At 43.4% G+C, this 15,499-nt stretch overlaps 1 protein-coding gene across 5 annotated transcripts in view; it reads right to left on the bottom strand.

The window, feature by feature from the left end:
• RIGI (RNA sensor RIG-I) overlaps positions 1-14,593 on the bottom strand; it is a 28,305-nt gene extending 13,712 nt beyond the window's left edge. Inside the window, exons 1-12 of one of the 5 annotated variants that reach the window (XM_069776196.1) lie at positions 14,047-14,593; positions 13,786-13,917; positions 10,792-10,970; positions 9,310-9,460; positions 7,457-7,582; positions 6,513-6,623; positions 5,369-5,522; positions 4,205-4,460; positions 3,397-3,559; positions 2,878-2,979; positions 620-777; positions 165-300 (exon numbers count right to left, since the gene is read on the bottom strand). In XM_069776196.1, the coding sequence (XP_069632297.1) occupies positions 165-300; positions 620-777; positions 2,878-2,979; positions 3,397-3,559; positions 4,205-4,460; positions 5,369-5,522; positions 6,513-6,623; positions 7,457-7,582; positions 9,310-9,460; positions 10,792-10,970; positions 13,786-13,917; positions 14,047-14,548 (2,170 nt within the window). In that variant the 5' untranslated portion in view covers positions 14,549-14,593. Of the gene's footprint in view, positions 1-164; positions 301-619; positions 778-2,877; positions 2,980-3,396; positions 3,560-4,204; positions 4,461-5,368; positions 5,523-6,512; positions 6,627-7,456; positions 7,583-8,065; positions 9,280-9,309; positions 9,461-10,791; positions 10,971-11,289; positions 11,531-13,785; positions 13,918-14,046 lie in introns of those variants that run through there. The other 4 variants (XM_069776195.1, XM_069776197.1, XM_069776199.1 and 1 more) reach the window with 4 other exon arrangements.
• Between the last annotated feature and the right edge of the window lie 906 nt (positions 14,594-15,499).

The raw sequence follows: 15,499 nt of genomic DNA, 5'->3' as shown, positions 1-15,499 counted from the left end.
TCCCAGAAAGTAAGTTCCCTCCTGCCTACCCTAACACTACATTTGCACCCACACGGACAAAACTTCTGGAAAAACAACTGCACTTACTCTGAAGAAAACACTTGGATTATCCTACCATAAGCCCTCTTCTCACCTGCCACTGCCACAGGTACTGTGTGAAATACCTTGAAATTTGGCTGTCAGTTTCTTCTCTAACTCTGTATATGGTCCATTTTTGACATTTGTGAAAAATTCAGTTAGGTAGGCTAAAGCATCTTCAATGCGGGCATCTTCACTGATGATAAGAGCATCGTTGAATTTCTGCTCAGAAAGAGAGACATACACATTTAAGCCTCATTTTCTGTGGGACAGGGTATGAATGCAAATTTAATTTAACTAGATTAAGTATTACAAACTTATGTTGTTCTTCCATTTGCATGTCAACACAAGCATTACAAAGTCTCTTCTGCACTATACTGTTCTTAGTGAGTATAGTAAGACACAACTCTTACACACTATGCTTTAGCCTGCATCAAATAAAATTATTTGGTTCCAAACCTGCTCCTAGGTGAACATACCTGTATCAGAAGAAACAGGATGGCTCCACCTCTATATGGAAGGAAAGAGGATATACACTTACCCGCAGGTGTTCAGTGCAAATGAAAAGGTGTCTACAAATGCTGCTCTCCTTCTCCTTATCTGCCAGTTGCAACAGCCTGCATTTCTTCTGAGTGGCAACTATCCAGTGTTCATATTTCTGTGTTCCAAAATCATTCCTGTTGATTTGGGAGATAGTGTCTAGTAAAGAAGGAGGAAACAAACATTTGTAAATCTTGACTAACAAATAACCAGAACAGTTAGCTAGAAGATAACACATTTCTAGGAATGTTAGGTCTAAAAAACCTATACAGAAGAACACTGTATGATACAATCACAGAATCAGAGGCTGGAAGGCACCTGTGGAGGTCTTTAGTCCAACCCTCTGCTCAAAGCAGGGTCACCTAAAGCCAGTCGCTCAGGATCATGTCCAAATGGATTCTGAGTACTTCCAAGGAGAGACTCCACAACTTCTCTGGGCAACCTGTTCCAGTGTTTGACCACCCTGACAGCAAAGAAGTTCTTCCTGTTGTTTGAGTATTTCTGTTTGTGCCCACTGCCTCTTGTCCTGCCTCTGGGAACCATCTGAGAAGAGTCTGGCTCTGTCTTCTTCACTCCCTGTGTTTCAGTGTATACATGTTAGGCTAAAATTATCCTAGTACAATTCAGCTGAGGATCTGTGTACATACACACATCTGCAGAGTCTTTAGGAATAAAAATAGAGCTCACTTGTCCTATAAGAAACCTACAGTATTCAAGAAACTGCATGTGCATTGCTCCTTGAGTTACCAGCTACTCCACAGGTAAGTATTCATTTGCTAAATGGTCCATGGTACTTAAAGGTGTATTATCCAAGGGCCTGTTCTTGAGGCAGAACTAGTCAGTACCTGTTTGTCATGTATATACTCTGTCTGAGTGCTTCACAAACTTCAGTAATCAGAGGGTCCACAGAAGGGAAGCCAATGACATTCATGCAAGAGGAACTGTGATGCAGAAATAAACTTCAGAAGTGTTTGCTTAATTTAGCCTGCAGTTTGAAAATCCCACTGTATTTATTCTTTGTTGGGGTTTCTTGGATTTTGGCTTGGGGTTTTTTTGGTTGGATAGGGTTTTTTTGTTTTGGTGGGGGTTTTTTAATTCTCCCTTCCTGCCCCAGAATATAGTTCGCTTTCCAATATCTGGGAAGTGCAGTGTGGTTGTAAATCTAGAAAGCACAGAAATGAGGTAAACAGGCTTAAGGCACCCTAGTCAGTTTGCAAAAGCCTGCTCCTTTAATTCAGAGCTGGATAGACCAAGGCTGATCCTGAGCATAGCCATCCATCGGTCTCTGCTTTGTACCCCCTGTAGCTCTCAAATTTGTTGATAACAGCCACTTACTGGGCAGCACTTAGGAATTCTGCAAAAGCAGAAAAGATCAATTGATTTTTGCAGGGCTGCAGAATTAGGTCTCATGACAGTGAGACCCATTCTTTTCTCACAGCCATGCATCTTCCTCTCTGCAATCCTTCACAACACTGCACCTCCTGAGGCTGGAACCCTACAGACAAGTGTTTCCTTTCTTAGGCAGCCACATCCTCTCTCTGGTGGTGTTCATGTTCCACAGATGCTCCTCTGTAAAATTACCTTAAATGCTTTTCAATAACAAATAATGGACACCTGGTAAACAGTGGAAATAGGGGTACCCAGAGGTAAAAAGAGGACAAAATGCTGACCAGAAAAGGTGGTCAGGGTACCCCTAGAAATAACTCTGAGCGCAACTCAGAGAGGCCAGAGAAAATATGAGAAGAAATCTCAGAGCAGCAAGAGTGAAAGTAAACTGTCGCTGAAAGGAAGAAATTAAAACATCCAGAGTAACACCATAACTGAGACCCTTCTTGTTTTCCTTAACAGAAGCAGATTTAGGTATCATCATTTCTCCAAATAAGAACATACAGGTATCTCTCATCAATGAAATCCAGCTCACTCCATTTTGAAAGCAAGCTCTTTGGTAGTTCTCTTTGAGATTCTTTAAACATTCAAAATTATTTGACAGTGTCAAAACCACATCATCCTTAGCTGAATGAAACACAGGCTGAAATCCATGCAAAAATATTTATAATTATCAAACTAATCATGTATAACAGGAAAATAGTTGACTCTTCTACCTGTAATTTCTTATTTAGGAAAAATTAGTTAAAGGCAAGTAAAAAGGAAGGAGGAGAAAGGAAGAGGAAAAAGAGTGACTGTTCTAGCAGCCACAAGGATTCACACTGATGTAATCAAAGACTGAATCCCAGTTACAGGCATATTACAGTATCTTACCCACTGAGTAAATCCTCCTCATCAACGCCTCTGTCTCAGACATCAGACCTGAGATAATGTCTGCAAAGTGATTCTGATCTCGCATTTTAACCCATCTGACATCTAGACACAAGAAATGGAAGTCAGCGGCCTGAGTAAGTAAAACATTTCCCTGGGCAGCACAGAACAAATTCTTGTCCAGAAGAATGCTACATATGGTGCTTTATGCAATCATAATTATGTTTATCATTAATGAGATTTATAGCTGCACAGAAAGAAACAGCGCTCAATCTTCACTGGCAGATCTGAATAAAAATCAGAGATTGTGTATCTCAGCAAAGAGAAAATTTGCCCAAATGGGCACTGTCTTACTGTGGGGCAACAATGAAGTGCATGCTTAAACTCCTTTCAAACGAGCAGGAAGCAAAGCTCCAGCTTAGTTTTAAGCTTTTAATTTCACCTGACCGAAGGGGAACTGTATAGCTGCCTTAATTATGGTGCTTCGCATCTCACAGGAAAATAAAAAGGAAGTGTGCTTACGTGTTTCTGGCTTGTTTGTAAATCTCTGCAGATCCTGTTTGTTCTCTCTGACAGTGGATATGGCCTGTATGTCAAGGTAGGAGCAGAGGGTACAGATGTGCTCTATCGTTTCCTTGGTGCTCTTGGCATTACCAACTCCAACAGAAGCAGTTAAACCTACAATCTGAGCACACACATGAATAGCAGTGGTTGCTCCTTTGTCACAAACAAACCCCAGGAGACACTGTTACCCGTTGCCAAGTTGTTACTGTTTTCAAAAACAAGGAAACAAAACAGGCAACTGAAGTAGACATAAGTGCAAGGACTAAATCTTCAGAGCCAAACCTTGTCCCCACTCATGCCCTCTCCAAGGCACTCAAGCTTAGAGTATTCAAACTGATAATAAATTATCCACCCACTTAAATCCATAACCAGCTGTATTTGTCAGTGCTCATCATACACAGAAACAGCAAATCCATTTTATTGTTGCAGAAGACAGCAACAGAGAGGTGACAAAGAGATGATGTAAGTTCTGGGGCACATGCTTTCTTCCCAGCCCAGCAATCCTGTTTGCTCTCAAGTACTCCAGTCTCTGTCATGCTTCATCAGTCCTTCTTGGCAGCTGCAGGGAACACGTAACACAGGAAAACAGCCTGGAGGTGTCCGAGAAAAGGGAAAAAGTATTCCAGATGCTACCATTTCAATTTGCAGCCATTGTTAAATGGGAGTTTGAATTGCATTAACACAAAAGGCAAGACTTCGGGCTTTGCTGACTGCACTGCAAAATACTTCTCTTTAATGTTTCCACCACTGGCACACTGGGCCTTACCTGAGGCAGCTGGCTTGCAGAGTCAAATTTTTGTTCCAGGTATCTACTCATTAACACATTGTAAGGGTGATTGCCAGTAGTGTTGTGGCATTCATCAAATATCATCAGAGTGAAGATGGAGAGGGAGCCAAGGATCCCTTCCTCGATGCTATTCACAAGAATCTGGGGTGTTAGCACAATGATGTCACTGTCCTGTATAACCTTTTCTACGGAGACATTTGCAACTGTTTCACCACTAATTCCTTGAACAGAATATCTAGAAAGAAGAGGCAAAAGATACGGTATGAAAAAGGATGTCTTGCAGGGCAAGAAAAGCTAGAAGAATGGAGTTTTCAGCAAGCCTGAAGGATAGTGACTAAGTTCAAAATGTCAAATTGTTAGAGCTGGCAGTTTGACTCACAGAAGCTGAGAAAAAAACTGCTGAAGGTAAACAACTGGATTTTCAACTCCCATTAACTAGAATATATTAGATTTGAGAGGTGATGAATTTGTACATTTAAGCTGCATCTGTCAGTTCACAGGTAAGCTGTATTTGGAGATCCTGTCCTTCATCCCTTTTCTGTATATGTCTACCAGCACAGGACTGATTTCTGTCCAGCAGCCTCATTTTCGCATAGCTATAAGGATTCATATGTGAATGTTCAGTAATCAGTTCCTTCAAAATCAGAAGCTATAGCTTGTCAATATGCCCCTAAACAATTTTCAGTCCCATCTGAGAGATGGGCTGTCATTTTCTGACTAGAGGTTGAAAAACCAAAGAAGTTTGGGTCCTTCCATTTGGAAAAGAGAGAGAGACTGCCGTTTGAGAATGGCAAGAGGAATCCCACTACTGCTGCCTGGAACTGCCTCGTCTTTGGAAGCAGGACTGAAAAGAGTCTCAAGAGAGAGCACACTTCACCTTTTTCCAGAGGCAAGCACAGGTATACTTTGGCCATTTCCATAGATGCTGCACAACCAGTGCTTAAACTCTCCAAAAGCAGACTTCAGACTCTCCAGACAAAGTCTACCACAGTAACTTGCCATTCTTACCATTAGGCATCATCTTCATGTTAACACCAAACACTCTTGTCACCAGTAAACCCATTACATTTTGCCCTAGCCACAGCTGACCTAGAGGGCTGTTTATTTTCTGCAGAGGAAGCCACCAGGTAGAATTACACTTACCCACTTCTTTCAAAATGCTGCTTGAATACAGTTTTCTGTTGTTCGTACACTGGCACTTTGGTTGCAAGAAAGACAACTTTCGCCTTTTGTCCTAAGGGCATGTTTTGGAAATGGTGTTCACAAATCAGAATTGCCACAAAGGTTTTTCCAGATCCTTTGAATGAAGAACATGAAAGGTAAAGTACTAGCATGAAAGGGTGTATTTGCAACCAGATGCCTGTCTCATCTGGATGCCCTGTAACAATGGGGAGCTGACAAGGGGGCTGTTACACTTCCAGACTCTCTGGGGACAGATTTGAACACACACTTGCTGCTTACTCAGGTGGGTAATCATCCCTTTCTCCCTCACAGTCTCAGTCTGTAAAGACCATGTAGCAGTCACTGGGAAGGAAAATCCATTTGCAGTTTTATTTGAGGTCTTTGAAATCACTGAGTCTATTTCTGCTCTTAGTGTGTGGTCCCACATCAGACTATGGTAAAGACACTGGGCACTTTCAGCTTCCATCCTTCCCCATGCAGCCTTGCTCCTCACATTTCTTTTCCTTCAGTATTCAGGGTCACTGTGCAGGCCACCCAGAGCTCTTCTGTGTCCCTGCCTCTGCTACCCCACCTGCTTCTCCAGGGCCCAGGGGAGAATCAGGCTAGCAACATGGAAAACACAGGTGGAGAGAAAGAGCTGATCGATGTCTCTTTTGCTGCTGAACTTCCATCTTCTTAATTCAGTCCTGAGCTACTGCAAAAATTCCCTGTGCTGTTTTGATGTTGTAGGCATTGTAGTACAGAAGACAGGGGAGTCTCAGGGCAACTCAACCTATTTTTCCTTCAACTTGCAGTCCAGATTTCTTAAAGATCTGCAAAGACCAGTGAGTGATTTTAACTCAGAAATCCGCACCAGAGAATGAGAAAGCAGAGGTCAGAACACAGAAATCTGAATACAAGCACTGAAGTGCAAAGAGACACATCTGTCTTGCTCAGTCTCTGTGCTGCCCTTAGTCATTAATTTCAGGTTAGATCTGGATCTAGTCCTGCAAGGAAGACTGCTTTTAAATAAACAGCTGAAAAAGGTTGACTGAACCATTACCCTTCTCTATCCTTCATAGGCCTCTCCACCAACAGAATTTTTCTAAGAAACATGTTTTCTTACCTGTAGGGGCACATATCAATGTGTTTTTCCCATTGATAGCAGGCTGTGCAAGTTCAGTCTGGTAGCTCCAAGCCTTCTTTGGTTCATAAACACGTGAAGACTGATAGATGCCTTCTAGGAGAGAACCATGTTTTTTTGACGAGTATTGCAACAGAAATGCATAAAATATATTGTGCCCCACACAGTTGCTATTTAAAAGGATAGAGGTAGAGTCCTTGCAGTCTACACGGAGCATTCTCTGACAGACAAGCCTTTTAACAGGACATACGCACCAGACAAGAATTTTGTGTAGGTTTGATGGCATACTTTTGTTACCACTTGACTGTGTTTCCTAAAATGAACTAATTTCAAAGTCTTGGCTGACAACTCTCAGCTCAACTGGTCTTTTTTCAACTCAGAAATAAAACAAAAGGGCTTATCCTCCCCCAAATATATGCACAGTATTCCTTTTAGCCTTCTGCTCTACAGACTTTTGAAGTTAATACTCTCTTAAATTGTGGTCTTGTTAGAGGGTTTGCACTTATGGAACAGGAACTAGAAACCACTTGTGGAGCAAAATTTGCTATAGGAGACATGACAGCCACTGCACAGATCCTTTGCAGCCACATTCAGCTCTCTAAATTGGCTAATATCAGGTCATGTGTGAATTAGTTGTATCAGAGGAGATGCATCTACAACAGTCTGGTGTTTGGAGACCTTGTTGATAATGTGCTGGCAGAACAACTTTGCACAAGAAATGTGGTAAATGAGGTGGCAACCCCCAACATACGTGATGCCCAGCATGAGATCCTTAAAACATTAAAACAGAAGACAGCTAAATCAAGTCAGAGATTTGAACTAGGTCCTCAGTACCTTCCTTTGTGGGATACCGCATCTGCATCCTTCAGGAATCTAAAGAAACAGAGAATTCCAGCCACAAACTGTTTTAAGTTGCTAAGTCTTACCTGAAGCTGAACAGAGATTTTCACTGAGATTATTATCACATTCTGCTTCTTCAGAAAATGTCACCACGGTTTCAAAGCTGTTCTCAGAGGCATTTGTCATTTCACCATCCACACCTTTGCCATTATCTGTACAATCACAAAAAAAGGCATGCTACTGATCCTTTGATTTTAAAATGTTGTATTTGCTGGGATGACAAGGTGGAGGAGTTCATAGCTAGCATGGAAAGACTACATAAAATGACACTGCATCCAGGCTCCCTTTCAAGTAAGATGGACAGCACTGACAGTCCTGGGTTTAGAAGACCCACATACACAATGCACATTTATCTATCCCTTAAAAATCAAAGGACATAATAGATTGGGAACAAAGTTATATCCTCTATATTAAGTGACAAGATTACAGATTTAACATGGACATTAACCACAAGCATGAAAAATACTTAGGAGTTTTAAGAAGCTTCATAAATTCAAGATTTTGCTCTCCCTTTCCCCTTACCTTTTGGAAGAACCTAGAAATTGTAAGACTATCTCCACCCTTTATCTTACATGATAATCAAGAGAGGTTCCGAAGATGCTTGCCAAAATTTTCTTCGGCCCCATAAGCATTACCTTCTCAAAGAACTGTCACTGGGCTTTGCATGAAGAGTCTTGTTGCAAACAGAACACATGATCACAAAATGCTGCTTTTGGAGACGGAGGGAGAACACATTTGCACCATAATCCAGCTCCAGAAAGCACACAGTATCTGTGATTAATGTACACTAGCAACTCTTCTTAACTGCTAGCGTTAAAATGCTTCCAATATGGACAACGTTTGCTCAGTAGGCTGACTTTGGCTTTATTAAGTTGGATGTTAGCAGAAGCTGTGCCAAAAGACAGTGGTGTCTTTAACTTATAAAATATAACCATTAACCAAATAATATATATAGCCATCACCTACATAAAATAATATCTATATAAGTATTATTCTTATATATTATTTTATATATTATTATTTATAAATTTATATAATTTTTATATATATAATGATTAAATCTGCAGATAAGAAATTACACACATTTGACTACAGCAAAAAAAACCATTTCAAAATAACAAATGTTGTTTAAGAAGCCACTTAAAAGCAGCTTGTCCCAGTTGCTAATTAAAAACAATTCAAACAATCACTTGTGGTTTGGAAGAAAGCAAATGTAGATATAAAGAACCACAGTCCAGTTTATCTAAAATTGCTTGTCTGTCTTCATTATGTTGTAGTGAAATACTGTATTCTGCTCTAAATTCTCCCATGCTGCAGAGTACTCATACAGGTATTTTTCAAGTGGGGAAGGGTAAATCAATGACAAAAGCAAAATCTTAGGGGAAATTCTGCATTTTTACAAAATAAGAACATAGTCACTTGTGGACCATGGAACTATATCACTTTCTAGAATATCAAATTACTAATCATGTTTTATCAGAGAACATTGCATCTATCACAACTCAAGCAACCAAAAAGATGGTAAAAGGTGAATTACAGCAGAATGGAGGGAAGAAGATAAACATTTTGTTAGTTTTGTACCTTCAGAGCCTTGTATGCTGTCCGATTCTGTTTGCCAAAAAAAAGGCATCATTCATAACCATATGGGAGCAAAAATACTCAAAAGATAATTTCTGATGGTTTGTAGGGTAGTACCTGTATTTCATTTTATATATGAGACATTTTAAATAAATAAAAAAAAACGTTTTATTTTTAAACAACAATGAGCAATGCAGTCTGATGGTATCCTTTTAAATTAGTCTTACTCTCCTGAAAAAAAAAAATTACTGTCTCGTACAAGAACAGGAAAAGGGCATCATAAAACCAATTCACAGTTTACCTTCTCTTATATCCCACAGTTCACTTGCGTTGTAATATCCTGTGTTATCTAGTGCTAGCTGAAGGCTTTTTGGCCAGTTTTCCTTATCCGATCGACAGAGACATTCAATGAGTTTAGTTATCCCAGCTGCTTTGCTTCTGTATTCGCTGACCTGCGCACACAACAAACAGAAGCTGCTGTAGCTTCTGAGTGAGCAAAACCGCTGTTCTTTGATATTTTGATTTGTTTTGTTTGATGTTCAGTTGAAAATTGCATTTCCTTCTCACAGAATAAAAGTTTCCAGTAAAATTCAGTCATTTACCTACCAGTGCAATTCTGCCAGCCTAGGCATACACTAAAATTAGCTGGACTACATCAACAGGTAGGCTATTTGCTTAAATATTCACCAGGTCTGAATTATTCTGTGAATTTTCATCTGGCAAGGTCCTTGTAATAAGCCGTATCTGCCATAAATCTCTGAGGCTGAACTGATTAAAAAACATTCCAGAATAGGAAAATGTGAAAGTATGCAGGCCTGATGTTTAGTCAGACACAATAGCTTTCCAAATATTATGTATCTCCATAAAGAAATACTGCTTTAAAAACAGAATACCTGCAAACAATCTTTCTCAGGAGTCACAAGGAGTGAGAACACCTAGAAGACTCCTTCACACAGCATCATAACTTATTATTAACCAGTCATAAATTACGAGTGATTGGTAATATCACTTGTTATCAGTCATCGATAACAACACTGAGCTAGAACCGCATAACAGTACAGCAGCTTCACATCCAAAGGCAATGAAAATGTTGTTGACTTATGTGTCACAGTATTTAGCTAATGACTTCAGACCAGAAGTTTCTTTTCACCCTACGACCATCCCTCTGGGTGCTGACAAAACTGGAAGAGCCATACACATAGTTTCTAGTGGTTGCCACAGTTAAGGTAATAGACTATGACTATATCAAATCCCATGACAAGAAGGAATCAATTTAGGCATCATCTAAATGCCACTTTGCCTACTTCCATCTGTATTTTTAGGAGCATTAATGCAGAGTGAACACTCCAGAAAGGGGTCTATTTCAAAGGCATAGCAAGGCACCCATTTCACTGTAATATGGCACCTTCCAGAGCCCCTGCGGTCTCTTCACAGGAGCCTGGACTTCGCCAAGACATAGAGCTGAGCACTGTCAGTGCCAAAGCCACCCCATTCTGCTTCCCTGCCTGCAACCCTTTCGCACGCCACCTTATCCACCAAGCCAGAGGCGTGAAGAATGAGACGTGCAGGTGTTGCAGACAGTGCTGCTGTGGGGAGCTGCAGCCACACAGCAAAGCCTCCTCTAAGTAGAGGAAAGTAAAGTCCCTCCCTGGGGGATCGTGGCTGGCCACCCTTCTCACTCACCAGCCTGACGGATGGGCACCAATTCATCCAGCAAGTGAGGCAGCCAGCACTTCTCCACAGCAAAACTAGGCAAAAATTGGGATTTTACCATTAACCATACCTGCAGGATCTCCTCACACTCCCTTTCTATCAGGCACATGTTTATGTACGGCATGAGTGCTACTGGATCAACTTCTAGCATTGTTGCTTCTATCCGCTTCAACAGCTGTCTGTGCAACTCTAGTTTTTCCAGTTTGCTGAAGTCCCAGTTTTCAATTGCTTCTGCCAGTCCAGTGTACCCTTTCAGAAAAAGACAAATTGTTCCTATGAATTCAATGTGTAGCTAGAATAGGTAGGAACAAGCTGAAAAAACATCTTCTCAGCCCCACTGGAGAAATTAAAATTATTTTGGCCTGTAACTGACAAAAATCTAGGTGAACCACAAAGAATTTTTATGGATTAAGTGACTGTTTTCCTTTACAGCACTTGTAACTATAACATGAAAAACCCTGTGCTAAAAGAGCAGTAACACTTGCGGAGAGGAAAAAGAGCTACATGATGTCACAGCTCACATCATCCAGGCAACTGTAACAAACGCCTTTCTTTGATCCATACAAACCTTAGATCCTTGCAGTCCATGATACTCTTCCACAGGATCTCCGAGAGCACAGAACACTACTCAGAATCACAAACACCTTTGGTCCTCTTTTCTTTTATTTACTAGCCTTTTTAGTCCTGTCCTTGGCTACACCCTTGTGACAGTCTGACAAATTATAGCCAATGTCTCAAACATTTGTTGAAGAACTTTGGTGGAGAACACAGCCTCTGTAGAAGTGCTGGAGTTGTGTGAACAGGAAAATGTGGTTGGAGGAGAAGGCCCCACGTAAGGTGGGACCACACTTCTCCAAAGGCACAATTCCTTATCTTAAGCAACCATGAGAAGAAGCACAATGTACACACCTGGAGGAAAGGCCAGACAACGGTCATGCCTGTGGGAGAGAAAAGCAACTACCCGATGTCCCCCCAAGCCCACCAACCCATTTCCAGAGAATCCCAGGCATGTGAACTGCGCATGTCGAGACCACCGACTCATTTCTGGAACACTCCTGAGCTCACACTGCGCTTGCTCACTGGCAGCAAGCCCCCAACTACAGGGGCAGACCCTTTGGGTACAAAAGAAGGGAGGACGAGTTCTCGGCAAGCGTCCTCCGGAGCTGGATCTCTAGACTGGCTGGACCAACACTGGACCCAGGACTGATAAAATCCTTTTCTTCTCTCTTTCTTCCTCTCTCTCTCTCTCTCTTTTCCACAGTCCCTACACCTCATCCTTTTAAACATAAACTGTTGACCAAGTCTGGGACTAGGAGTGGATCCAGTCGCCCCTGGGCTCCTCTCTGAGAAGGAGTCTAGAAAGCAAGGGGGTCCACTCTGAACCTCGTGACTCAACGGGAGAGATCTCCTTATTTTCTTCTTTGAATTGATCCCCAAATAAGTAAGGCTTACGTATGGTTAGTACACGTTGTACAGTTCACTGACATAGTTTCATGTTCCTTTTTCCGTTTCTTTTTCTACACCTTCCCTTTTCAAACGGCAGCTTAATGACATGATGCAAGGTTCATATCGATAAGTTCACTTGTACTTGAGCAAGGTTAGCTTGGTTGAATAAATGTTGATTGTCGTTTGAACTCCCCTGGTGTCTTCACCTTACTTCTGACAAAGGAAATCCATGAACCTGAGTCACTCCAGCCTTGGGACACGACAACCCTCCTTAGCAACGCAGACACCTGCAGCCTAGATAGTCAGCAAACAGCTGAAAATACTGTCCTGGAACAGACAGTGGCAGGGAATCAGATTTAGAGGACTTATGTGATTTGCTGGGTGGGCTCCAGAGGTGGAAGCAAGCAGGTCAGCGTCCCAGAGGAACTGTGGGCAAACAGAAGGAATTTGCCTAACTTTTTATTTTCTTTTGGAGAAGCAGGAGAATGGTGTGGATACTTACCACACAGTCTTTAAGCTAATTATCACCTCTGTATCTGCCAAATATGAGAGAGTAACGCTAAATGCTACTCTCAGGCCCAATTAGTAAGTATTGAAGTCAGCAGGTTAACTTTTTCAGTTTTCTGGTGAAGATACACTAAACTGAATGCTATCAGTGTGTTCAAAGAAGGTATGTTTGTATTTCAGAAGTTAGGACTGTCACAGGCAGGTAAAAAGTTGCTCTGGGCCTAGTATTTGCTTTAAGGGGGGAGTGGGCTAGATCCAAGTGATAAGAAATTTTGTAATAATTGCTCACTGAGATACTGTAATTATCTGTAGTTAACAGTGAGTAGATGAAAACCAGCGTGGCTTATGGCATGAGATTTTCGGGTCTGAGATACCCAATAAACCACCAAGAAGAATCTACAATAGAACCTACACGTATAGCGGAAAGCCAGCAAATCCTGGTAGTTTTACTCCTTCATAGTCTCTTCCGTCACATTTTCAAAAGGAAATTGCATTAGGACTTCACACATCAAGCAGTCATAGTTAGTGAGGAACAATCAGAATTTATAAGCTATTAATGGTTACCTACTTCTTGAAACTTAAGACTTTCAAGACTCCTGAATAATTTTAAAAATCAGTTCCTAATTTAAGACTCTGTCCTTGAATGAAGTTATCCCATCCTACCAGTTAGCCCCCGTGCACCTCCTGAAACCCATTTAGCTTTCTCTTTCAGGGGATTGAGCTTCCTTTAACTACAGCTGGTGAGAACAACGGCTGCCTTGTTTCTCCTCCAAACACCCTGAGACAGACAAGCCTCCTGCCAGCGCGGCTTTATTCTGCACCCCTTCACCCGTCACTGACTTTCTCCAAAATCGAAACGGGTCCAGCTGCTTCTCAGAGGGACGTTTCCCCGTAAGAGTTTGCCCTCCAGCCCCCGGCAGCCCGCTTTTTCCTACCGCCTCTCATCTGGCGGGACAGGCCCCGACAGCAGGACGCCCGAGGGAAACGGGGCGCCCCTCCACCTCCCGGGAGCGCTGGGCCGGCCCTGCCCCGCTGAAGGCGGGCGGCGGCTGTGGCTCTGGCAGGGAAAGGGAGACGCGGAGAGAAACCACGCTTGCGAGTGGGAACCGACCTGCTGCGACCAGGGCGTCCAGGAAGCCCCGCAGCCAGCCCTCCGCCTCCAGCTGCAGGACGGCGTCCAGGAACAGCGCGGCGGCCGCCGTCACCCCCTTCTCCTCCTCCTTCCGGACCCTCTCCTTCACCTCTAGCAAAAACCCGAAGCCAGCAAAGAGTGAGGGGGGGCACCCGCAGCGGCGGCGGGGAGAGCAAAGCTCGCCAGCCGCGGGGAGCGCGGGGCGGCGCCGGGGGAAGCCAGCCGCGGCCGGCCGCTCACCGTCGGACAGCCAGTCCGTCATGTTGCCCAGGATGTAGACGGGGTTCAGGCTCTTCTCGATGTACCGCCTGTAGCACTGCAGGCTCCTCTTCTCCTCCGCCGTCATGGCCAGGCCGGCTTCGCGCGGCCCCGGCCCCGGCTGCGTGCCGGGCCCCCGAGCCCCCACCCTGCCCCGGCACCGGGAGAGCCGGCGGGGAGCGAGAGGATGCTCCCCGCCCACGCCGGGCAGGGAGCGGACGGGAAAAAGAAACTTCAGGCCGGCGGGAGAATGGAAACCGAAAGCGGCCCCGAAAGAGGGGCCGGGCCGCCGGCGGAGGCAGCCGGCTGCTTTCCGCTGCCGCCTGCCCTTAGCAAAAGAAAACGAAAAAAAAAAAAGAAGACGAAAAAGAGGAAAAAAAAAAGGCAAGCATATGCGCCTGCGCCCGGTTGGAAAGCCTGTGACCGGCCGTTTGCGGTCGTCGGGGTGAGGGAAAGCACAGCGAGGTAACAGGAATAAAGGCATCGCTTTACCCTCTCTTCCCTTTTGCCCCTAGAAAACACTGAACTGGTTTTTATGGGCTGGATCCTTGTTTTTTAGAGACTGAAAAATAATCTTCTACAGGAAGGCAAGACCCCCACATGCTCTGGGCAAGTGCTTGCTAAGCTGCTAGCATTAGTATAGCTTGGGAACGTCAAAATGAGAAGCCTGCCTGACTGCCTCGTAGCAGGGAAGTGAGCATCAAAGGATAAGTCTCACAAAGGGGGCCAGCGGGTTGCAGAGCTGAAAGCACCCACAGTTCAGAAGTGCTGCTAAACATGACAACTCCGTATGCAAACCTCCCTCTAACCACTAGTGTATAGAGTGGATGCATCCAGCTGTTTACAGATTCATAAATCTCATATTCAAATAGACAACTAACAGGTACTGCCTCAATACAAGATACCTGCTTTCCAAAGCCATGGCAGCACAAGACCACTGAGTGACAGGCTTACAGTGGAAAGTTGTGTGGAGGGAGGCAGAAGGAAGCACTGCTGCTGGCATCACATTTTCTACTCTGTTCTAAGTCCACCTTTACTCTCAAGTACTTAATATTCTTTCTTTTCTTTCCCTCAAGTCTTCTCTTTTTTCTATTCCACCCAGTTCTAAAGAGATTCTAGGAAATCTCATTTGAAACATCCCCTGTACCACCATGATGTAGTATCGTTGGCCATTGTCCTCTCAAAGGGCCCTAGGATAGCAAAGACTTGCATTTGGACTTTTAGTATTAACCCTATGCAGTATTAACCCTGTGCAGGACCAGGGAAATGCCACACTCAGCTGAAGGTTATCCACCCCTAGCTGCGGAAATGTCAAACAACTGGGAGAGGACACTGTCTATGGCAAGAAAAGACAGGTGAGTAAGGCCTAAGTGGCAGCATCAGTCACCTCTCCATTCTTTGTACGTCCTCCTGTGCTGTGAACAAAGCAGGAGCT

This window comes from Haliaeetus albicilla, chromosome Z (assembly GCF_947461875.1).
Source record: "Haliaeetus albicilla chromosome Z, bHalAlb1.1, whole genome shotgun sequence".
Taxonomy (NCBI): Eukaryota; Metazoa; Chordata; class Aves; order Accipitriformes; family Accipitridae; genus Haliaeetus; species Haliaeetus albicilla.
Note: the sequence above shows the minus strand (reverse complement) of the source record. Positions and strands in the feature narration are given on the sequence as shown.